General features: G+C 33.1%; 1 protein-coding gene across 1 annotated transcript in view; it reads left to right on the top strand.

Moving 5' to 3' along the window:
- The first annotated feature begins 431 nt into the window (after window positions 1-431).
- Window positions 432-26463, top strand: part of LOC125059068 (Down syndrome cell adhesion molecule-like protein Dscam2) — a 75785-nt gene continuing 49753 nt past the window's right edge. The window contains exons 1-12 of the mRNA XM_047663267.1: window positions 432-642; window positions 5447-5498; window positions 14721-14776; window positions 16451-16536; window positions 16750-16841; window positions 17493-17644; window positions 19614-19704; window positions 20709-21117; window positions 21836-21971; window positions 23999-24118; window positions 25314-25490; window positions 26123-26267. Coding sequence (XP_047519223.1) covers window positions 594-642; window positions 5447-5498; window positions 14721-14776; window positions 16451-16536; window positions 16750-16841; window positions 17493-17644; window positions 19614-19704; window positions 20709-21117; window positions 21836-21971; window positions 23999-24118; window positions 25314-25490; window positions 26123-26267 — 1565 coding nt within the window. The 5' untranslated portion in view covers window positions 432-593. The remainder of the gene's footprint in view (window positions 643-5446; window positions 5499-14720; window positions 14777-16450; window positions 16537-16749; window positions 16842-17492; window positions 17645-19613; window positions 19705-20708; window positions 21118-21835; window positions 21972-23998; window positions 24119-25313; window positions 25491-26122; window positions 26268-26463) is intronic.

The raw sequence follows: 26463 nt of genomic DNA, 5'->3' as shown, positions 1-26463 counted from the left end.
GATGAAAAAAGTGATTTGAAAACATTGTATGAACTTATTTCTAAATAACATTTATAAAATTTATTGTAAATAGAACAAACTCATATTTCTTTATAAATCTCATATATAAGTTACAAACACGGATTTATTAAGTTTTTCTTTGACAGCACACGGTATACCGTAGCACTCGTGACGACATTCGTAGCACTTGCGTAGCGATGCGATCATTTGTGGTCGTGCAATATAATGATAACAATTACATTTTTAAGACTCAGTATATCTAAATAGAATTTTACATACGACTATGTTGATTAAACTAACATCGTACGAACGCACTCAGGGCTATATCAGTACTTAGAATCACTTAGCTCTTCTCGACGAGGTCCGAGTTAATCTATCGATGTACGTAGTAGGGGATTTTAACATCCCCTTTCTCAGTATGAATCGCGACGTCATTGGGCCCGCACGCGATGTGCATCTTAAAGAGCGGGAAATCGCGATGAATTTTACGCAACTTTCGAATTTGAAAATGGAACCTTGGAAATTTTAATTCCTTTTTCGAAATTATAATTCGTGTTTTGTTTTTGGTGTACGGTTCATTGTATGGTTTCAAAATGGATGGAACTATATGGACGTTATTGTTATTATTAGTGAAAATAAGCGGTAAGTAATTGTTTAAATTAAGTTTAAAATGTACATGTTATGATGTGCTCGTACTTCATCTTGTATTCAATTAAAAACAAATTTACATTTCGCTACGGGTAGTGCGATAAACAAATTGTTTATTTTAAAGTCGCTAAGTATACTAGTCTATGAAAAAATTCCTGAAACTATAAACATCAGTCACCATTTTTTAATATTTATTACCAATTTCAATTTGGCTTTTAACAAATCAAGCTTACGAAACTTTTATTTAAATAATATAACTATTACATACAAATTTTATATAAACATACTCTATACGTGCCTTTTATTTTTCACCTTATGATAAAACATATTTTTCAAAAACAATGGTATTAGAAGCAGGCACGTTCAGAGAAGTTTTATTGAAAATTCTTCTGTACAGGGAAAACCTATAACGTGAATAAATAGCACATTCTATGCATAAGATAACATTTTTGGGCTTTTCTTGTTTGGGCTTTCTAATAAACTTTCTAACATAGCTTTTAAGTAAATTAGGTACGTTTTTATGCCCAAACATTTTTATTTTTAATAATTTATGAAAATAAGAAATGTCTTAGCAAATAGGATTACCCTCTTTCGTATTATTACCAAAATAGAACCAGGGCGGTAAATTAATTGAAGAATTGTATGTAAATCGATATATTCTAAGCCCCTTAAAACTATCAGTTTTATTCTTAATAATCGTACCTGTACAGTGTACATAATAAATAAATAAAATGACGGAACACTAAAACAAATCTAAAGAGTTAGGTATCTGTGGGTCCTCTAATGCTGACAGCATTGCAAAAAATGGCTTTTGCAAGATAAAAATAGCGATATACATTTTCTTTCATAATCAATAATAATATTAAGATGTAATATTTTGTTTTTACCCTTATCCTTTTGTTTCCTTTTTTCTCGGGTGTAGTTTCCCAACCTTGAAACTGGCACAAAGTTAAAACTACACAACTACTTAAACAAAGTTAAACATAATATAAAAAAGCGATATACAAAAATCCACAATAGTATGTTAATCCCGTGAGTACGGTAGCTCATTTCTCAAGAGCCCATCTATCTGGGTTGCATCTTACCTATTGAAGATTTTAAACCGAAAACTTAAGATGAAAAGCGATGTTAAGAAAACTGTCTTGAAAGGTTTAAATGTATTATTATGTCTTTGTTAACGTAATGGATTTGTATTATCCATGTTGAATATTATTTTCAGCTTTCTTTATAAAAACTAAATAAGTCAAATAAGAGTGCTACTTTGTTAGTCTCTAAGAGTCTTCAAAAACAAATGTTTATTATATTTTTTGTGGTGTGTTAAGTTTGATTTAATCCAGATCTTTTTAAGTTTTAACAGCGTTACAAATACTGTAAACATTTTAAAACAGGATAGATAATTATTTATTTATGAACCAATGTGCCAAATACACAAAATAGAAAACTTTTAACGGTTAGACAACTATACTCAAACTCAAACTTAAAATACCTTTATTCATATAGGTAAACAAGTACACTTATGAACGTCAAAAAGAAGTTAAATTAATTGTAAATTTACATTTACTACCAGTTCGCAAGCTAAAAGCAATGTGTAGATATTTTTGGAAACAAGCACGGACCACACCACGTCATTAACAACGCAAACTTGCATATAAGATACCCAAGAAAACGCACTTTCTTTGTCCAACGCTACTTCTTCGTCCGCGGCCCTTTATCTTTAATCACATTCTTAAAAACAATAAAAATGTGCGTGTACTAGTGTACACACGTTAGAAGTGAAACTTCTTTATGACTTTATTTTTCGAAAAATTATCTATATGCAACTAACTTTACAGAAATTGGTTAAATAAAGTTAAATTAGATAAAGTTTAACAAAAGGCTTTTAATATCACAGACTTGAATACAAATAATACAATTATTTCATTTTACCTTATTACCACTAAGATTATTACAGAATTTCATAAATTGTAATATAATTTTTAGTATCATTGTTATAGTTATTATAAATTTTTGTTATTAATGGTTTAGAATCTCTTCGAATCAACCGTGGTAGGGACGAGAAAAAGACGCGCGTACCGGTCAAATGTGACGCGTAACCGAAACATGTGACGCGTAACCGAAAAATGTTACATTAAATTTTTTTCCAACCCCGATAAAGAAGTTTTACTTCAAAATTTTCACTAACGATTCCAACAACATCTTCACCTTTTAAGAAAACTTTTTTCCAGATTGAAGTTATGTACAAAAATATATAAATGTACAATTACTTTGCATAATTTCAACATTTCGCGTTTACAGCGTGCGTGGTCACCGTGAAAATGTTTCTTTAAATGTGTAAAAGTTGTGAATAAAAGACAATAACCTCTTCACCTGTCCTATGCGAAACCATAAAATATTTAAAATATAAAATGTAAGTGTTATGTAGAAATTATAACGTCAAGTACCATTAACATGTCAATTGGAAGAAACTAGCTGCCCATGACACAAGGAATCCTAGTGTCCCTCACACTTGTGCACTTTCATTCTACCTAAACGTCCTTTTCATTATGTATAATAAAGTTTTTGAAGTGAAACTTCTTTATCGGGGTTGGAAAAAAATTTAGTGTAACATTTTTTCGTTACGCGTCACATTTTTCCGTTACGCACCATCTTTTGAAGTGAAACTTCTTTATCGACGTATGGGAGAAATTTTGTAGCAGGTTACGCGCCATATTGCTTTTTGAAGTCAAACTTCTTTATCGGCGTTGGAAAAAAATTTACACACACTTGTCACATTTTTCGGTTACGCGCCATCTTTTTCTTGTCCCTACCACGGTTGATCCGAAGAGATTCGAAGCCATTAGTAACAAAACTAATAATTCTATTACAATTAATGAAATTCTGTATTAATATTAGTACTACATAGTAGTACAGTAATAAGTTAAAATGAAATAATTGTATTTGTATTCATGTCTATGATAATAAAAGCCTTTTGTTAAACTTTATCTAATTTAACTTTATTTAACCAATTTCGAAAAATAAGGTCATAAAGAAGTTTCACTTCTTACGTGTGTATCTAGTACACGCACACATTTTTTTCTATCTTCAGTTTACTACGGTTAAAATCTACATATAGTTGTAAAATATAAATTACCGAAGTCGCAACCAAAACATGTCGTAATCCATTTTCACTGTACGCACAAGTGTTACAAAGAGCACTAGAGTTGTGCAAAACAGACGACAATATAACTCTAGGAGGGCGCTAGGTGTAACTTTGCGTAATTGTCAAAGTTTTAACGATCCGTACACTTTGTGCGACTTTTGTCGAGGTTCTTCGGTGAATTGAATTGCATATAGTTGTCTAGATACATTTTTACTTATAAGCTTACTTCAACTTTAATCTATATATATAAAAGAAAGTCGTGTTTGTTACAACACTTATAACTCGAGAACGGCTGGACCGATGTTAGTTATCTCTTTTTTAGTGGATTCTTCTCCGCTCCGAATAGCAGAATAAGTAATAAAATATCGGATAAGTTATGAAATAAAAAAAAAATTAATAAATTTTACGAATGCAAACTGCATGTGGTGTCATCTGTTGACAAAATTACGCATATAAAATAAACCTATCACTTTGTTCTTGCGCCGGATAACAAAAAAAAATGTTGTAGGTGTATCAAAAAGTACTTTAACATGCAGTCTCGCAATATTAGCTCTAGAGAGAGGAGGCCTAATGTGTAAAACCGTCATTCGTTTTTCGCAATGGCAAGCAATAAAACATTTCTGTATTTGGAAAAAAGTTGTATTAATGTTATTACCTCAAATAAATCCTAAATTAAGTGTAACTAAAGTTAAAACGATATTATTAGAATGTTAAGCGGAACGAAGTTCGCTGGGTCCGCTAGTTTTAAATAAAATTTAAAGTAAGTGTTAGTTAATGTACCTGTGAGTGCGTATATTGCGTATATGTGAGTGTCTGTGACTTTACGTTTATTATTTGTATAATTTTTATAGAAGGCCTTTGTTTAAATTATACCCAATCAGATATGAAATAGCCTAGTGCAAATGAAAAAAAACTTTTATATGCAATTAGCACCCTCTTAAAAAAGACTATTTTATTTTATTTTAAAACATATTATAATATTTTTCTGTAAAAAAGTATTTAGTAAAAAAATAAAATATTTCTTTGTATTGGTTTAAATTCTGGACAAAAAAACTTGACGATAACCAAAGAAAGCAGCCTTGATTTTCGTCTAAGAGTCTTGAGATTTTTGGGTACATCAACAAACCTTTCTGCCGTAACATTGGTTTTTTTTAAACCATTAGGGAGGGAGAACCATCATCTTATTAATACTTATAATGTGGGTTATTGTATTGTAATGTAAAGTATTATTTAACTAAGCAACAAAACAAATTAAATAAATAAACACAGAAAGCTTAATGTGACCAAGAAGTTCTGGGCAATCTATGCCTCCATCCGTTCGTGTGGTCATGGTCCAGCTGAATTTTGTAAAGAGTCTTTATATTTTACACCTTTTGTGGTGGTCACCTGCTCACTTAAAAGCAGTTGCTAAATACATTTAAGAATTATTAAAAACCGGCTGAGTTTAATAAGTAATAATTATGTGAGTTAAATAAATAATAATTAAGTAAGTTTAATAAATAATAATTAAGTAACTTTAATAAATAAAAATTAAGTCCGTTTGATAAATGATAATTATGTAAGTTAAATAAATAATAATTAAGTAAGTTTGATAAATGATAATTATGTAAGTTAAATAAATAAAAATTAAGTAAGTTTAATAAATAATATTTATTTCAGGTATAACATCACATTATAGGTACGATGAAGTGATGACTCCGGTCTCTGTGAGGTAAGAATATTTTCTACTTAATTTATTAATTTAATATAATAAATTTTATTGAATTAACGCGCTTATTTTTTATAAGTAATACGCAGATACAGTATATTTACATCAAGTCCATAGTACTGCAAAAAAATGTTAAGTGGAATGTATTACAGTTAAATAGAACTTCTCCTGTATTTGAGAGGAGAGTTACTCGACGGTAAGGCCATTAAAAAAAATATTACTTCTCTATGTTAAATCTTAGTTTCCGCCAATCAAGCGTAGGTATGTGACTAATTACGTTATAATGTACGTGGTAATCATTAATATTTTTTGATAATTGGTGTCTTAAAAATATGTCTGACATTTGCTGTCTAGATATTAATTACAGTTATTATTAAAGTTCTAAACTTGTTTTTTAGTTCAATAAAAGTAATATAAGAAACTCATCTACAAACCTACATCAGTCTACTCACAAAGCACAACAAAAGTATAAAAAACTAGCTATTATAAAAGATTTAAAAAAAACTTATACTAAAGTTAAGGAAGCGTTAAAAACCCAGGTTAATGATTGCTAAAAGTATTTTTTTATAGAAGGGGCAGGAGGCTCACCTTATGTTAAGTGATACTGCCGCCCATGGTTACTTTCAATGCCAGATGGCTCGCGAGTGCGTTGCTGGGCTTTTAAGAATTGGTACTAATTTGTTTTGGCTTTGTACATTGACTAAGTGTTTTCGTTTATAATATGTGTAGCAGTAAGATTACTTAAAAATAAATCATAAATTCACAATAAAACTATTTAATAACGTTATTCAAATGGATATAAAATGTTCCTTAATCGCATTAAGTAATAAAATAACGCCTACAATTTCGTGAAATAAATTAAGCACCCAAAAGGTTAACCTCATGTAATTAAGCTTAAATAATTATAACGAGGGAAAGGTAATAAAGCAGTTCTCTTATATCTTGTTAAATTCGGTGTAGATTAGGACCCTTTTCAAAATTTAACAAATTAAAACTGTTTTACTTTGAAAGAAACTTTAAACTTATCAGTATATAAGTAATATTGTGAATGTATAGAATCGATCTTACATGAAATAAGTGATGTCAAAAAGATTATATCATTCTATTTATTATTTATTCAGTAATGGCATTCTGATAAACAATAAACTACAAGCTCCCACCTTTTCATCATAAAATGACTGCTTCACGACTGATTTGAGAGCGACCGCCAGATGCGAAAACCGCTGTGTGAGTTCGAAAAGTGAGTTACAGAATCCCAGGGCTGAAATTCATGGCGATTTCGTATTATTCTTAAAATTATGTTTGATAAACCTGTATCAGTCCTTTTGTGTGTGGTGTGTGTTGTGAAGGGAGTTATTCCAATGTAAGACAGTCTATACTACTAGCATTACTCGGATTGTATGCTCCGGTCAGGTACGAGTTATGGAAGCACCCTATATCATCTAAGTGGAGCCCTCGAACTAAGTCAAGAATTGGGGAAGCCGTGAATACTTCCAATTTAAAAAAAAGGGTGCGTGTACTTATGTACGCGCGTAAGAAGTTATACTTCTTTGGCATTATTAAAAATAGTTTTTGATTGCATGCAATTAATTATACAATTAAATAATCAAAGACTGGAAAAGGAGTCATTATAGTCAATAAAGTTCAGTTTACATTTAAAAAATTAAATAAAAAAATGTTTATTATTATTCTCTTACATTAAGTGTAACATAAATTCTATTATTATTCGAATGTTGTTTTTAAATTATGTCCAATGCCGTAGCATCTTCCGTGGGCAACTTCATGCTGATAATTTTGTGTCACGGTCCGCGCGCATCGTAAAATTTCACTCACATAAATTTTTCATAACGCGGCTAAAGAAGTGTAACTTCAAAAAACCTCAAACCACCAGAAAATGGTGTAATCATCACGCTTGGTAAGACAGAGTGTGAAATTCGTGAATTCTGCAAGGAGGTTTTATTTTGAAGATTAACTTAAGGTAGTTAAAATATTGATTCTGGTATTGTGCTGTAGTTAAATAAATGTGATTTATCTGGTAACAAATACTATTTTACCCAATGACAAGTAATTCTTATAGTTAGACACCGACAATCTTGATCAGTCCACAGACGGAAAAAAGATAAAAGAAGGGATTTTGAAGGTTACTCTTTTCTTTACTCTTTATTATTTAAATTGGATAAACGGTAATAAAATTACTTTAACTAACTCTCTCGAGAGACAGCATAATTAACATCCTACGCAAACGTCCATTCAAGTGAGTAAAATGTATCTAACTTTGTTGCGAAGTTCTTTGTTTAATTTCAGCAACTTAGCGTAAAGTTTTGCTTACTTTGTAGCAATTTGAAGACGCGGTGACAATATATTGACGAAGGTAGTAATGAGGTTTTGTAGGAAAGGTTTCATTGTGTCCCATATAGTAGCAGATATATTTCACGAACCACTAATCTTTATGGGCAAGTTTTTTTCTGAAAATAAAATCCAGGAATTTCAAGATATAATTTGGTATAATCAAACACGATCTAACTATTCAATATTGTGTTAAAGTTCCTCCTTATTATGGAAAATGAGGACTAGGTTTCGTTGTCTATTCCATACAATAGCATGTTTCAGAAACCACTATTCTTTATGGGCTAGTTTATTCTGAAATTCTAACACGATCTAATTTATTGAAACTGTACTATTACAATTAAGGTGAATGGGAATGGTTCTGTTCCCTTCCCCACTTATTTTTGACGAGACAACGTCTTATAATTCGATGGAGCCGGCTGCACGCACGAAAAAACATAACTTATGCGGCGTTACCTCGCTCCGAGGCGTTCCATTTTAAATTGACATAATTGTAATTATGCGTACAAATAAATGTAACTTGATCAATTCAATTGTGATTTCCATTTACCTCCTTCTCTATATCCATACAAAATACCTATCAAAAAAATAAAATTTAAATTTTCTTTTGAAAAATGCAACCGTTCCATTAGTATTTTCTTATGACGTTGTCACGTTCAACTATCGTCAGTAAACCGACTTTACAGACAACCGATTTTTTTTCTAGTTTTGTTTAATTGAATTTTTTCAGCTTTTTATGCCACGTTATATGATCGCTAAACATTAGGTGAACCGTTCGCCAGAAAATCGCCATATTTGGCCGATTTTCCGCAGGCCACGTAACAAGCAATAAATAGGCTACAGCATTGATTCAATAAATTACACTCGAACGGAATCGAATCTACACTAGTTGGCAGCCGTGCCAAGAACACTGCCAAATGACGTCAGTGGTACAATATGCTTATCGGTAGTTTTATAGAGATTTTGATAAGGGCTATACATATCCAGTAGTTTTAACTGATAAGATTTATCTTGAGTATAATAAATGATAGGTGACGCCAGACCTCTAAGAGCAATATTAGTGCAGCCGTTGATTTCGTGCATTCCGCCATATCTTTTTTCTATTTTCGTTCTGAAACTAACATATTATATCTATTGATTGGTCTTGTGATATCAAGATATTAAATTTATTAAACGATAATTAATTTATTAATAGGCGAGATATGAAGATCATATTAGGCTGTTGTTTGGAAGTCGATGTTGAGTCCATCATTGTTAGTTGTGCTTCCAAAGGCAAATCAATTATTGTTTACATAGTTTGAATTATAGTCATCATTACCTAATCACTGTCAATACGAATAATTTGACACCCTCATAATCGAGGTTGGTCCATGGCAGAGCTATCTTAACATACTCTAAAAATTACCACAATAACTTTAAGTAAAATTAAATAAATGACACCCTTTTCAAGTATTGGAACCGATAATTATGTTTGCAAATTAGTGTTACGATGAAACTTTAGAATGTTTTGAGAATTTAAGATTTACTGTATATAAATTGTATTTAAAATTCTAAATTTAAAATGTTTAATGGGTAGTTTGATTGTAAAAACTTAGTTGAAGTAGCTGGAATATGATACCAGGGTAATAATACCTTTAGTATACGTGAAACAGGTGGAACAGTACATTTATCTTCTGCATGAGTGTATGAGGATTGTTTATTGTAGCCATAAACTCTTAGGCAACTATCGTACCCCTACTATTTGCTGTATTCAAATTTGTTTCTTTAAAACATAAGACGTTTTCAACTATGTTATTCCTTTATCACACCAACGGGTAAAAAATTGTTTTACAGTTATACCCGGCTTCAGGGTCACGTGCCCTTTCTGAGATCCGCTTTTAGACATATTGTGTGAATTGCGTCAACAGATACTATTTTTTCGTAAATATTCTATAGCTTTTAAAATATATTTTACTGATATATATTTTAATATAAGTTATCACTGATTTTACTGTTAGCATCATTTATTATTTTTGATAAATGTTTTGATTTATTGGGCCCATGTTTGAACTTTAAGTTCAGGAACTTAAAGTTCTAAATTAATTAATTTATTTAATGAGTTTTTAGACACCTTTTTGAATCTTTTATTTATGATTTAGACATTTATTTTAATAAGGAATAAACACATTTTTGAATCTTTTATTATGAATTAAAGATTTGTTTTAATAAGTTTTTTACATACATATTTGAATCTGTTGCACTTTCTTTTGGGGTACTCATTTGAACGCGTTTAGCTATAGTATTTAAAAATAATTAAATTGGCCGAAAATGGGGAAAATTCACGTATACAGAGAACAAACACTGAAATCAGTACATTTATCTAGAAGGGTCCCATAAAATCGGATGAGGTGTTCGAGGTAGGGTTGACAAAACAATGTAGAGTTTTCGGTTTTGAACTTGTTGATCCAATAAATTTATGAGATAAACTTTGTACTAACAAATTGAGGTATTATGAACTAGTATTAGCAAATTGAACTTTACAGCAGAACTTTGCAAGAGACAAATTATACCTGTTAACCTACTATTATCTTACAATCTACTTAAACATATGTAATATATATTTGGTATAGTATATTGAAAGTACATATAAAGTACTAAAAAATATTACGCTTTATTATTATTAACATACAGACATTACTTTAATAATACCTACTAACTGACGTGAGACTGATCTTAAATTAAATTATGATGATTCATGCGCACTTTGTTTTTTTTCATGTATCCTTTATTAGTTTAGTTGGTTTTTTGTTCCTGCTTAGTTTCTTTTTCTTAAGAACTACAAATACATATATTTTTGCACTTCTTGCCTACCTTATGTAATTTAAATTTTTTTTTTCTTTTCTCACAGTCGTTGCCTTGAAGAAATCGCTGGCGGCCAGATCGCTCGAAAGCGATAAGGCCGCCAGTAGCCTTTCCTTTACATGTAATTATGTTATTTTTTTATATTAATGCAACAATGTGTAAATAAATAAAATAAATTATTAATCTATTGACAACCCTGACTCCACCCTTAGCATGTGCTACTTCAAGCCTTATGACAAAACTAATTTGGTCTTCGTATACGATAATAAGGTAAAATTATAACTACGTTGCCGCATCGTTGTATTTTAGTAAAGAGAAAGAAACATTCTCAAGAAAAGGTTCAGGCTTTGTTGCTTTCGATAATGTTTATGTAAAGATTTGATTTTCATCAAATTTAGTAAAAATAAATCTATTTAAGGTAAAGTTCAGGATGTTGGTCTTGAAACTTGTTAGTTTTAAAACACCCGGAAACTATTAACTAAAAAACAGTCCTGTTGTTCATTATATTTGTATGAGACATAAGGTCCGTTGTAAGTAACGGCCTGGCTAACTAAACCAGCCAAGCTCCTAGAAGCACAGAAATCTCCTGGCCACTCCGCAGGCTTCTGGAGCGACGAGCTCCGAGGATTTCTGTTCATTGGGAAGCCACAGCCACGCATTCCAAGACTACGTGGGTGTCTGATTCCCCTGCGCTGAAACAGCCTCTGTACAAGGGACTGTCTGTCGCAAATAGGACAAAGAGATGTTTATTAAGGAGGCACTGGCTCGTAATTGTCAATATCATTATTTTGATATTAGTTCTGTTGAGGTTTAGAAATGCTTTCTTACTAGCGGATGAACTGCTGGCAGTGCTATTTTGGAGTGTCTGAAGTACGCGTTTCGGGACCATCGGTGATGCTGGAGTTCTGTAGATGTTTCACGAATCCAGGTTCGCTGTTATAATTATATTAAACTAGCTAACCCGGCGAACTACGTTTCGCCTAACAGTCTAATAATATCTTGTTAACTGTAGTTAAACTTAATTTAGGATTTCAAAGGTAATATAATATAACATTAATACTTTTTTTGCAAAGAAATGTTTTATTGCTTGCCATTGCGAAAACATAGCAGTTTTACACATTCTCTCTAGCGCCAATATTGCGATACTGCACGTTAAAGCACTTTCTGATATACAACATTTTTTGTTTTGACGGCGCAAGAACACAGTGGTAGGTTTTTTATATGCGTAATTTTGTCAACAGATGGCACCACATGCTGTTTGCATTCGTAAAATTAATTAATTTATTTATTTTTATTTGATAACTTATCAGATATTAAATTACTTATTCTGCTATTTGGAGCGGAAAAGAATCTACTAAAAAAATAGAAAACTAACATCGGTCCAGCCGATCTTGAGTTATAAGTGGTGTAACTAACACGACTTTGTTTTATATATTTAAATTAATATTCAGTTTGACTTCTGTTCGTACAAAAAAAGATTATACAAATTCACGGGTAAATTATTTGTCGAGGCGAATACGAATTCAGAGAGCACCTAATAAATTCTTACATTTATATTTATAAGTTTCTCTCCATTCAACTTCAAAGGCGCCTTTAACTTCAATCAACTCGAGATAAACACATGCTTCATTGAATATTTGATAGACTCTCGAAATTATTGGATCTATTGATGTTTCATTTTGTATATAATATGTTTTTTATATATCCAGTGGATTTTTCCTGATCTTGGAAAATTATGTCGTATAACTTTCCAGCCTTTTTCCTGAATATATTACAATAATGTTGATGTTTTCAATTACGGATAAATTCTACTAGTCTCTATTTAGCAATAAATTATTTTATTACTAAGAATTGATAATACTTGTTGTGTATTACCTAGGATTAGGTTGATAGGGAGCGTTCAAGTATTACGTAACATATTTTTTTCCTTTTGCAAAACGTTACGATGCGTGGCGGGGATTAAATTACGCGTTATTATTAATATTTTTTTCGACTTACACCACATAATAGTAACTAAAGAGTCACTAGGTGGTCACGAAACTTTTAACTATACTTGGGTACAGTACTTGCTACTGAAAAACGTTACGGCGAGTTACATGGCGGGGGGGTCAATAATCTCCAAAAATTGCGTTACGTAATACTTGAACGCTCCCATATATAACGAAATTAATCATTAATTAATAAAAAATATGGGTCTATTGTTGTGTAGTAAACAGAACACACACCTCCTCAAACGTTTTAATTGATTACATTGACTTTTGTTCTTTTTTAAGTCGATTTAAAATAAATAACAGCAAAATGATTCGTCCAATAATGGTTAAAACTTGTTTTTAAGCAAATCTACAAGCAACCACGTCAGACATATTTTTAATTAGTTCGATTTGACCTCTTTGAGTCAAATCTCCTGTTGAAAACTTGATCTGAAATTTGGTACACACCTTTAGTTCTGATGACAAAGTAACTTAATAAAATCAGTGTAAGAGCTGATTTACACAGGGTCAGTAACTGACTACAAATTCGAGGCATGTCAGTGCTGACCCGAAAAAAACCCTGTGTGAACTGATTTGAAGTCAGTACAGCGGATTGAAGTCAGCGCTGACTTGAATATTCGGACACGAATATTTTAAAGTCAGTTGGCGCCCCCCGCGACTCGCGCACCCCCGCGCCAGCCAAATAAACCCCGTGTAAACAGACAAGTCAGTGCGTGGTTAGTCACTGCCGCTGCGTTGTAGAGTGACCACGTTGTTTTCGCTGGCGATAAAAATGAAGCTTAGCGAAGACGAAACCTTAAAATTGGTGCAATTATATGGCGAAAACGAAATGCGGTCAACAGCGTTGCAAAATATGGCTCAACAAATGCAAATCGAAGGGCTCACTTCTACTGAAGTAAAAAATAAAATTAAAGCCATAAGGGCTACATAGTACATATTATTTAGAGCTCGACAAGATACAAAAATCCACCAGATCTGGCGCTAGTGGGAACGTATATGTCCCAAAAGTCAAGTGGTTTCAAGAACTGGACGGCTTTATAAAAAATGCTATTGTAAATAAATAAATAAATTTTTCAACAAATAATTAAATCGTCGTTTCAGTTGTTTCGCGAATTCATTTTTCCCACTGACTTCACACACGTGTGCTCATCGTGAGAAACGCACCACTACTAGTTACTTCATGTAAACAGTTAAGCGCAGTGCAGCGCCAATGTCGGCGCCGCGACTGACTTGTCTACTTACCCTGTGTAAATCAGCCATTATTGTAAATCCAAGATGGCCGCCGCAACAAAATGGCGGATTACATATTTCATCACTTCTTCCTCGATATAGGTACCAAATGAAAGGGCTCGATTAGCAATATAGAGGTCTCTATGAACATAAAATGAAAATGTAATATTTCCGCCAACAATTTTTTTATCAATTCCCCAATATTGGTATCAAAATATGAAGGAGCTTGAGTAATAGAATAGTGTTATTAATCCTGCTTTAACAAATTTAAAATCTAAGTAACTTTAGGAGTTATTTTGTAGTTTCAGATAAAACTTGTAATAATGAGACACTGAAGAAATTAAAAAAATCAGATTTATGTAACAAAATTAAAAACTTAAAAATAATAATAACGGTTTTAAATGTACTAAAAGCTTTAAAAACAAAGGGTAGCTTTAAGGTACCAGTCATCACACCAAGAGCATTGATCATACAAAATAACAGTCCATAAAATCGTTAAATTAAAAAAAAAACTCTTAGAAAAATACCAGGCTATGGAGACTTACAACGCCTAAAGGTTTACGGGTGGTTCCCGGTCTTTAGAGAAATAGAACGCTCTTTTCTTGAAGGGCCCAAAGTTATATTGGTTCAGAAATGCTCTATTGGCAGCTGCTTCCCAAAATGTGGTGCGCGGAAGAAAGTGCCTTAAAAAGCTGTTTTACGCTTTATAGTCTAATTTAAGTAAATGTTTTTAAATATAAAGCTTAAAATAAATACACAAAGCGAGTGTCGATTACGTTTTCATTAAAAATAATTGACGCTCGCGGGTTTGTTGCAGATCAATAAGTTTTCCAGCGAAGTACGAGAGAAATCTGCCACCGGATAGTACGGACGGTGAGTTTTTTACTTTTTCTATACCTTTGAATAAAATGATATCATAGAATAATATCTGTCATTGAATAAATGTTAAGCATAAACTAACAGAAAGATAAAAATAGTATTTATTCTGTTAAAATTTTAAATTATTAGTGTACGAGCCAAGGCTGTACATTTTGCTCACTCAGGCTTTCTTAGTTTTATAAGCGTGGCGATTTCCTAAATCGTGTTACGCCCCGAGAGTATAGCCAGACGTAGGCACTCTCTTCAACATTGTTTCATTACATAGCAATTAACATTTCATTATTTCGCTTATATTCGATTGTTGTACGCTAGTGGTTAACATAGAGTAAAACTAAAATCCTGTATTATTTAAAGCCGATGACCCAGGAACCGTACAGTTAGCGAGCTAATTTTCTAAGGGAAAATTTAGCGGGGAAAGCATACACAGAAGAAATAGTCAAACATGAGTAGAAGATATTCAAATAATTGTATAAATAAAATATTTATTAAAAAAAGTTTTTTAATAATTCTTTTTTTATATAGAACAGGGGGCAAACGGGCAGGAGGCACCTGATGTTTCGTGATATCGGCGCCCATGGACACTCTCAATGCCAGAGAGCTTTTAAGAATTGGTACGCTCTTTTCCTAAAGGACCGTAAGTTAAATTGGTTCAGAAATACTTCAGTGGGCAGCTGGTTCCTCATAGTGGTGCGGAAAATTAATCTGTCTTTAAAAACGCTCAGTTGTGGAACGACGCTCAGTTGATACCTCTCGCCAGTTGTAAGTGTTTCGTGGCGCCACATAGACAATATAAAATAACGAGTCTTTGATTATATGATTATATTAAAGGAAGGAAGAATATAAAAACGATATCAACACAAACAAACGCAAAACTAAAATCGTTCATATTAATTCGTAAAATACACCATTCCTCCTCCCGGCCCCCGTCACCCTGGAAGTCTCATTCCCGCTCCCGCCAAACCGTAATGACGATGTTAACGTAAAATTGTAAATACCGTTAGATTGTAATCTTTCTCGCGAGATTATAAACTGTCGTTGAACATTTTTATTGGTGCAATTTACTTTCTTATTTTTTATATAATAGACAATTTTGTTATGTTTTCAAAAACATTTCATATTATGTTTTCGATTTGTTTTTTTTTTAAATTTTGATTTTATTTTGTGATCGTTTTTTTCTAAAAGAAAATTTCATTAATTTTTCAATTTTAATTTGTGTTTGAAGAGAAAATATTGTTACGTTTCTGATTTTTTTATTTTGATATATTTTTTTTTCATCATGTGATGTCAGAATTATTGATTACCTACTAAGTAATAAATACTAATTTTTGAAGTGCATTTTATTTGACCGATACCCTTGTTTCTAACGGTCTACTATAAAGCCGACCAATCAGCGCGCGAGGTGCGTACCGTTTCACAATTTCACGATTTCACTTCGATAGATTATAATCTACCGAATAATAATACGTTAAATTGTAAGCAATACGTTGAGTTCACAATTTTTCGACAGTTTACAATCTCGCGAGATAGATTACAATCTAAGGGTTTTTACAATTTTACGTTGACAACGATATACCATAGAGTATCGCATGTCCATAGATTATCTTCGATTTTGTTAATACTGTCAAAAGATGTTCTATTATACGTATATAACTAAACTATTTGTTCCAGGGTCATTTAATGTCTTCAGATTTAGAAGAAGCTTAGCGATGATGTCACAACATTTTAGCGAAACAACTGTCATGCCGGGTGTTGATGTAAGAATTATTAAATTTCGCTATTAATTAAGACATTAAGCTTATATTTTCTATGGAAAATCATTTCCAAAGTCAATTTATTGATAAAAACTATTATAAATTTATTGCTTATGAATAGAACTTTAATTTGTTCCTGAGGTGTTGTCCTTTTAAACTAAACTAAACTAAACTAAACTAAACAAAAGAACGATACATATTCCTAAATTGTTATAGGTAAATTTGCAATGTGTTGTAAGTGGCACTCATCCAGGAAGATTTGTATGGGAAAGGGACGGTATTGTTATATCCTCGAATACGGATTCAAGGTTAGTTTTAAGTTGTAAGATCGATTTGATGTTTTTTTAGTTGGCTTCTAATGGTATCTTAAATGTTTATTTTATTTAACTATAAACCTCAAATTATTATTGACGGGACAACGTCTTATAATTCCATGGAGCCGGCTGCACGCACGAAAAAACATGACTCATGCGGCGTTACCTCGCTCTGAGGCGTTTCATTTAAGGCTTGAAGTGCAAGCGAGAGCGCGGAACGAGCGACAAAGAGGCACAATCGACCTCCGTTACAATTATGTCTAAAATTGACATAATTGTATGTATGCGTACAAATAAATTTAACTTGATCAATGCAATTGAGATTTCCATTTACCTCCTCTATATCCATACAAAATATCTATCAAACAAATAAAATTAAAATTTTCTTTTGAAAAATGCAGCCAATCCATCAATATTTTCTTATGACTTTGTCACGTTCAACTATCATCAAACCGACTTTACAGTCAACCGGTTTTTTTGTTAAATATTTTAATACTTACGAATATCAATGTCGTTAAAATTAAATATGAATCGCCTAGTCAATGAAAAGAGGCGACTACAAATTAGGCCTCTTTGGTATTGGAATCTAATAATAGTCCTACTATCATTATTCATATAAAATGAAGTATTTTATAATATTATTAGATACGTCATCGGTCAGACATTAGCACCAGACGGTGGAGTGATAACACAACTGAACATATCACATATAAGGGTTGATGATGGAGGAAGATATGCCTGTGTAGCTCATCATGGTGACAGCAACATCAGCCACGAAGACAGGGTCAATGTTTATGGTATGATTATCACACTTATTGAATTAATGAAGTTATTAAATTAATTAAAAAAATATTTAATTAATTTACTTATTTCTATGTGTCAAAATCTAAAAAAAAATTACTCACTTTCACACTATTTTTATTTAATCGAAATAAACAGTACAATTTTTTGTTGGTTTTTGTAAAATAAAGGATATGGGAATGTATATCGCAAATACATAGGATTTGGACATATACGTCGTCTATTAAAAACTTTACAATCTTCCAATCAATTCGTTCTCTGTTTCAAGGTATCTCGACTCCATTTGCTAAATCAAAGACTTCCAATTAATTAAAGCGCTAATGATAGAAAAACAAAGAAAATATGTCTCTTGTGAATCTTGCTGTAAAACTAGACTTATTTTTCTACTTGACTGTTGTTTGTGGATTTATTATATCTGGTTATATTGATAACGAGGTATTTAATACCCGAGTTAATATCAGTTACTGTCGCCGCACACGGCCCACACGCCACAGCCACAAACGCCGCCACGAGAAGCTAGAAGCGGCTACAAAGGTAGCTGAAGCGCGCGACAGCCACTTGTGGCCGGTGGTCGACACCTGCGGTCGGTGGCTGCTACTTTTTTTAACCCTTGCCTTCAGTATCATAATGGACTCTTACGAAGAAGGTTTAATTGCGCTACTGTTGATAAAAAGACGTCGTCGTAGAAGACGAAACCGTACTTATTGGATACATCCAATTTTAACGAATGTACACAAATGCAACGAACATTTCGATAATCTTTTAAACCATCCTAAAAAGTTTTTCAAACATTTTCGTTTAAGTATAGGTACGTTTTGGGAACTACATGCTCTATTATATGCTGGATTAAAGCACCACGACACCAACATGCGGAAAAGCATCGCACTTGCGGAAAGACTAGACTGCTAACCGCATTTGCGGTTGGCAGGCATGGCGGTTGGTTGGAGGGTTGGTCGACATGGCATGGCTTGGCTTTGGCTTTGGCTTTGGCTGTGGCTTGGCAGGATGTGACTGGCGACATCACGTCCGTTAAACTACCTATATGAACCACAGACTACGTGCGTGCGTTACCGTCAACTTCAGGTTAACTGAGGCAAGGGAGAGAGGGGCACGGAATCGCGCGAGTGGCGTGTGGTGGCTTTTTGTGTCGGCGTTTAGTGGCCGGTGCGAGCCACAAGAAGCAAGCTTCGACGATTTGTAGCGTGTGGCCGCCACCGGCGCCACCGTGTGCGGCGAGTCCATATAAAATGTATGAAAATTACAGGAAATATGCCAGTGGCGGCGTTTTGTGGTTGTGGCCGGTGGCCCATGTGCGGGGACCCTTATATGAAAGCTAATATTTCTGTATAATATACCTCGGTACTATAATATTTAATTTTTCCGATATACTCTACATTAAGTACACACTACTTATTGACAGGTGATACTTATTGACTTGCGTTCCGATGTGCATAAAATAAAAGTGTACGGCGTCGCTTGTGTTGGCGTCACAAATATTACTCTAATTCAATTCAATCAGTTTTGGCCAATTTCTGAAAAAGGCCTAAAATTTGGTCATTTTTACTATTTGTGGGTAGATAAATTTTTGTGACTACCCTCAATTTCCTGTCATGTTATAACACGCAGCTAGCCATAACTGCATGCGGAGTCGACGTTAGACGGACTTTAGAATAGGTTATGCTTCGAAGGTATTACTATATTACCCGAAACGACTATAGCGTCTTGCGATATTGGAGGTACCTACTCAAAAAACAAGGGACTGAAAATACAAAATCAACGAGGTATAGTCTTTCAATCGAGCACAAAGAGATAGATTATAACTAAGCAACGCTTTATAAAGGCAGTTGTATTTTCCTAAAAAAGAGCTAACTGAATATTTTGTTATAGATTTTTTGGTAATTTTAGTAGTATATTCTATTATAAGGAATATTACTTACTAGGATAAAAGTTTCTTCCATATTTTAGGACCTCCGTACATTCGCAGTCTGCCCCCGATTAAGGCTCAAAGTGGACAAAGTGTAACCTTAAAATGCCCATTCTATGGATATCCTATCAGGTATATCTTTTATACTTCTCTAATTTGGCTGACAGATTTAGTGGAGGTCATGTGAACTTGAGCTTGATAACATTTAAACTAACGTTATAAAGTATGTGCAGTCGTACCGTGCCAGTCAGTTAGGTTTTCATAAATATTTTATTTTAATTTACCAATAAGTAATTTTACCTTGGCTGATAACTGATAAGGATTTAGTTCTCCTTGAGCCCAAAAAGTACCAAACCCAAGTTGTGGTTACTACAAGTATTAATGAGGCCGTGGTAGTAATGATAGAAAATCTTAGTTTAGTGTTGTGGTTTGGAGCTGCCCCTAAAAACTCGGTCTTAAACTAATAGGGTTTAAAATATCTTAAACTTATCTTTTACTAAGATAAAATGAGAACATATAAATTCATAAAATAATCAGTATCTAATAAAAGCACTCACCATCTATCACTATCGATCTATCACTTTTCATCAACAATATACATATATGTATTAGACAGAAAGAGAACACTTTTAGTTTTTTTCACTTATAAAGAATTCTATAGCTGATAGAATCAATTAAAATGCACAAAATTATCTGAGCATTTATCGCATTCTATTCTTGTTTAATTATATATAATACTAGCCTAATCGACAAACGTCGTTTTGCCATGTATAAAATTTCTAAGAAAAAATTTTTTAGTTCAATAAAAATAACTATCTACTATAATAAAAAATAGGGGTTGATTGACGATGGGTGACAACTAAGTTTTGTGTGTATTTTTGTATTCTGTATCATATAAAAATAAAAACAAAAAGTTTTGTAAAAAATGAAAATAAATATTTAGGGGTGGGTCCACCCTTAACATTTAGGGGGATGAAAAATGGATGTTTTCCGATTCTCAGACTTACTGTACCTATATGCATAAAAAACTCCATAAGAATCGGTCGAGCCGTTTCAGAGGAGAATGGAATCATTGTGACACGAGATTTTTACGTATTAGATGTAAAATAAATATGTATAATTTTCACAAATTTTAGGGAAATCACATGGGAATACAGAGGTAAGGAAATAACGCCCGAACCAACGAACCGTTACAAACGCAATGCTAACAAAACCGAACTTTCTATTGAGATCTACGGTCGCAAACCAAAGTTAAGAAAACGTGACGTCTCAGTCAACAATGATGGTGTCTTAAATTTAAGTAAGGTCTCCAAATCCGAGAACGGTGCGACCTATGCCTGTATTGTGAGAAGTCCTTCTGGAGAAATGGCTAAACGCTCCTTTGATTTGCAAGTCGTAGAAGCACCTCAACTTGAGGAGATAATGCTGGCACCCGATTTACAAGAAGGACAAATTGTCCAAATTCACTGTAATTTGAAGAGTGGTGATTCGCCGGTTTATTACTCTTGGTTGAAGGACGGGAAGAAGATACCACCACATTTAAAGGTAAGTGTTTTTTTATTTATTTATATAACGGGGGACTCACGGGCAGTCGGGTCACCTGATGTTATGTCGCCAGAAGGCCCACAAGTTAAGCATACCAATACCATTCAATATTGATGTCTAAAATGGGGTTATATATTATACTAGCTGACCTGGGAAACGTCGTTTTTCCATGTATATCACTTATAATAAAAAAATAGGGGTTGATCGTAGAGGGGTGAAAATTAGGGGTTGTATGTATTTTTTAATGTTGTATCATAAAAAAATTAAGAATAAATTTTTTATCTAAAATTTAAAAAAAAATTATGGGTGGGGATACCCTTAACATTTAGGGGGATGAAAAATAGATGTTGTCCGATTCTCAGACATACCCAATATGCGCACAAAGTTTGGTGAGAATCGTTCGAGCCGTTTCGGAGAGTTTAACCACAAACACCGCGACACGAGAATTTTATATATTGAATTATATATTATGGGTTTCTCCGCCATTACGTCACTAAACACTTCCAACTCCGTGCGTATAGCTCTAGACGTCCAATTCAGGCAAGCCAGAGAGAAAGCTTGGGGCGCCCTATTTCTCGTCAGATTTCACTTCAGCTGGCCAAATAAAGATAATCGGAGGTGACAAAAGACCCCCTAAGAGTCTCCTTGCCGTGTGCGGCTACCCACACACGGTACCTTGAGGCGATTTGTGTTTTTTATTAATAAATTCATCATACAGATTGCTGAAAGGAGTTTAGAAGTGTTCAGCGTATTGATAATCAAGAATGTGTCACTGGATCACTGTGGGACCTACACATGTGTTGCTGCCAATCATGTAGCTAAAGTCGACCGTACTGTTAATTTATATATAAAAGGTATGTATAGCAATGTTGGTCTAGTGGCTCAAGCGTGCGACTGTCATCCTATCGGTTCGAACCTCACCTATGCACCAACGGCATCAGGCATCACAAGGCAGGAATCAGTACGTTCTCAGCCTTTGATTTCCTTGAGAAATCCTTGAATTTCTCTTGAAAGGTGATCACTATTCAGCCTTCTATGCCAGACACGCTAGCAATCATTAATTGAGCCCATATTGTCACACGCTTAGCTACAGGATAATTGTTAAACCATTGCCTTAATGCATATCTTATATTATAAGATATGCATTAAAGGGAATTGGTTTACTTTTTAAAATGAAAGCCATAGCAATTGACGCGGTAATCTTTGGGCAATACTTTATATAAAAGTACTAGCTGACCTGGCAAACGTCGCTTTGCCATGTATATCATTTATAATAAAAATAGGGGTTGATCGTAGAGGGATTAAAATTAGAGGTTGTATGTATTTTGGCATTTTGTATCATAAAAAAATAAAAATAAGATTTTTCAAAAATAAAAAAAAAATTAGGGGTGGACTACCCTTACAATTTAGGGGGATGAAAAATAGATGTTGTCCGATTCTCAGACTTACTGAATATGCACACAAAATTTCATGAGAATCTGTCGAGCCGTTTCCGAGGAGTTTAACCACAAACACCGCGACACGAGAATTTTATATATTAGATAAAAGTAAATTAATATTAAATCGAAATAATTTAAAGTATATTAGTACCTTTTGTAGCATAAACACATTTCAATATTTATAAAAATCTGCACTATAGTAATAAATAAAAAATAATACTTTACATTTTGGGAAATCAACAACTTAATTTAAATTTTACTTAATTGTAACGGATTTTGAGTATTTGATTTTTTTACGATCATTTACATTGATAAATTAATTGGACTAAGCAAGGACCTTTTATGTTCAGGAAAAAACAAGTACTTCTGCGTGTTAAAAATATCAAATATTAACAAAATACAAAACTTAAAGTGCCGAGCTTTAAAACGTTTAATCTAAAAAGCAAATCAGAATAAAAATGATCGCGGTTTTTAATCTGTGAAACCATTCGGCTCATAAAACGCGGGAAACGACTCTTTCTGTCATTTAAAATTCCAAGTTAATACACAAATATACAAGTTATTTTAAAAATAGAATACCAATATAATGAAAAGATTTTCGGATAATTGGTGGATATTTTGAACCTTTACAAATTTCAAATGGCACTTTACAGTTCATTAACCCCGAATAGTAATCAATTAAAATTTTCGTCAATTTGAACGGTCGCTGGCTTTTAAAATATAATTTATTGTCTTTTTACGCAAGCATTACACGTTTTATAGGAACTCTATAGACCTCAGGGATATTTAAATTGTTTTACATTGATATCGTTTGTGTCTCTCGTACTAATTTTGTTATTAATAAAATTTTATTATTTATTTGTTGTATTCATGATTAAAATCAACGTAGTTGTCACGAAAGAGTGAATAAACTAGAACCTTTTTAAGACTTCAGATTTTTTTCTAAGAGAGCTGTAAGTATTGGTCTTCTGTGCCTGACATGCCAGTTTTATCACAATATTAGCCATACGAACGAGTGTTAATGCCCACATAGACGGAAAGTCCATTGGTGCTCAGACACTTTAGGGAAAATTGTTGCACGCTGATGCGGCTAGACTAACATTAATTTTATTGACAGCCTAGGTACTTCACACTAAGCCGCTTTCACATTAGTTTTTATTTTTACTTGGAAACTATTCAAATCAAATCAAAAATCATTTAATCATATGGGTAACACATTGTACACTTATGACTTGTCAGTAAAGAAATACATATTAAAGCTTCTAATTTTACATTTAGTGCCAGTTCTCAAATCAAGGGCCTAGAACGGAAGAGAAGAACTGGCAATAAACTCTCCGCCACTGTTTTTAATCGCCATGTTTTTTTTTACACAACGTTTGTATGTTTGTAAAATCTTAAGTAATTAATAATAACAACATAAATATATTAATTGTCATATACAGTTGCACCGAAATGGAGCGAGGAACCGCAGAATACGTCGCTACTGCTCGGTCGGAACGGGCACGTGTCGTGCAAGGCAAATGGCTACCCGCAACCTCAGACACATTGGTTGAAGAAAGATGGTAAATTTAATACTATAATATTATCAGCATAATGTGTACATACATAAGTCTACATAACTTAAGACGTAATATATGCAACGACTTGCAAACCTAATATTAGGTATGCCATTACAGTGTTTTGTTTAAAAACAATTACTATTATTCTAGATTTCGTCTTAAATTATACAGCGAATTGTATATTTACTTTCCTCGCTCACTGTGGACTTTACCAATGTTTGCTCAATTCTAACATCTACACGGTCTTATTTTTTACACGCTTTATATTAGCTTCACCTGTATGTATGTATGTATGTAACCGATTCCTTCGGACTCGATTTTGACCCACTTTAAACGGACAGATTTAATTCAAACTTTGTACACATATAAAGAATCAGCGACAATATAATAATTTCATAGGTTTATCACGACAAAACAATGAAATTTTTTTTAAGTCCACAATGCAATACGATTAAATTGAGACAACACGTATTGCTGCTAGGACTAAAAAGTGGAAAATAAATATAGTTTCAAAAAACTTTTTCACAATATTATTATTAAACCAGTATTTTTTGTTCATTACCATTTTCAGCCTAAATTAGAAATTATTTTTCACTTTTTAGTTTTATGTGCTTTAAAAGCGTGTTTTATAGTTTTTTTAAACTATATTTATTTCTTACCGAGACTCAAATATCCTCCCCGGCTGATACTGCTTACCTCTTCTATTCGGTCACATTAGTGTCGCGGGCGGGTGTTTGCATGTCAGGTAGGATATTTGTTGTCGCCGCCTTGGGACGCTTGTCGAACCAATTCGACTTAGGGTCCGTCAAGAATAGAGCGTACCAATTAGTAAAAGGCCGGCAACGCACTAGCGAGCCCTCTGTTATTGAATGTCCATGGGTGGTATCACTTAGCATCAGATGTTCTATATAAAAAAAACCTGAGATTTTCCAGTTCACGTGGCAAATAAAAAGGCAGCAAAACTATACTAAGTCGATTAATATGATATTTAATTTGGATTTCAACGAACTGTGAATAAATCTTAACAGAAAAACAAAGGTTTAAATAATATGAATTATTTATTTATGTATAAAGTAATAAAAGTATTGATAATAATTTTTTATTATTATATATGTAATAAAAAAAAACAAAACTTGCGAGAAAAACTTCCAATAATATTCTTTAAATCACAAATGTTTCATCAGTTTTTTATCCACAGTGGTATCTGAAGCCTGGAGACCAGTACTGGAAGTAGCTGGCGGAGGAGTTCTAAGTCTTTCGAATGGCTCTCTCATTTTTGACTCTGTGTCATTATCTGATGCGGGTCTATACACGTGTCATGTTGAAAACGGTGTGGGGGAGGCGCTTAGCAAAACTGTATGGATTTCAGTCAATAGTAAGTATAGTTAATTGAAAATTGTATTACAACTAACTCCCAAGCGAAATTTGAGAATCATCACACAATAAATTCAAAGCCCTTGTTGTTGTTAAACGTAAATTAATCAATAAAGCTTTTCATAAATTTGACGAATATTTAAATGATCCTTATCCTTGGGATTGATTTGCTCCAGTTCAAACAATTTCTATGACTCAACTTGGCGATTAAAAAGAGTGGCGGAAAGCCAGCCCTGCGATTCTGTAACTCACACAGCGGTTTTCGCATCGGCGGTCGCTCTCAAATCAGTCGTGAAGCAGTCATTTTATGATTTGGCATTCTGATAAACAATAAAGTACAAGCTCCCACCTTTTCATAATGCCAAATCATAAAATGACTGCTTCACGACTGATTTGAGAGCGACCGCCGATGCGAAAACCGCTGTGTGAGTTCGTGAAGTGAGTTACAGAATCGCAGGGCAGTTCTTCATGCCCGCTCTACGCCCTTGACTTGCGAATTGGTAGTAAATGTAAATTTACAATTAATTTAACTTCTTTTTGACGTTTATAAGTGAACATTGTGTTACCTATATGAATAAATGATATTTTGACTTTGAAAATACAATGTAATTTATTGAATTTATTTGTTCACAGAACCGGTAACATTTGACGTAACATCCAGAAACTTAACAGCAAAATTAGGCCAACAAGTGACCATAGAGTGTATAGCAAAGGGCGATGACCCGATAAGAATGCTGTGGACAAGAAATGGAAAACCTATTAACCCGCTGACACAACGGTAAGTGTTACGATAAAAAAAGTTCTAGAATTAAACTCTTCAAAAATATACACACTATTACAACCAGATATCTCTTTTCATTACATTACAAAAATGATTTGTCAGAAAGAGACAAAAGTATTTCAATTAAATATTCTGATAAGTATTAGGCCCATAGTAGTCACGCAGTTGGTTTATTCACTGGTCGTAGTTTCGA

This window comes from Pieris napi, chromosome 19, assembly GCF_905475465.1.
Source record: "Pieris napi chromosome 19, ilPieNapi1.2, whole genome shotgun sequence".
In the NCBI taxonomy this organism is placed as follows: Eukaryota; Metazoa; Arthropoda; class Insecta; order Lepidoptera; family Pieridae; genus Pieris; species Pieris napi.
The sequence above is the reverse complement of the archived record's forward strand: the minus strand, read 5'-3'. Positions and strand labels throughout refer to the sequence as shown.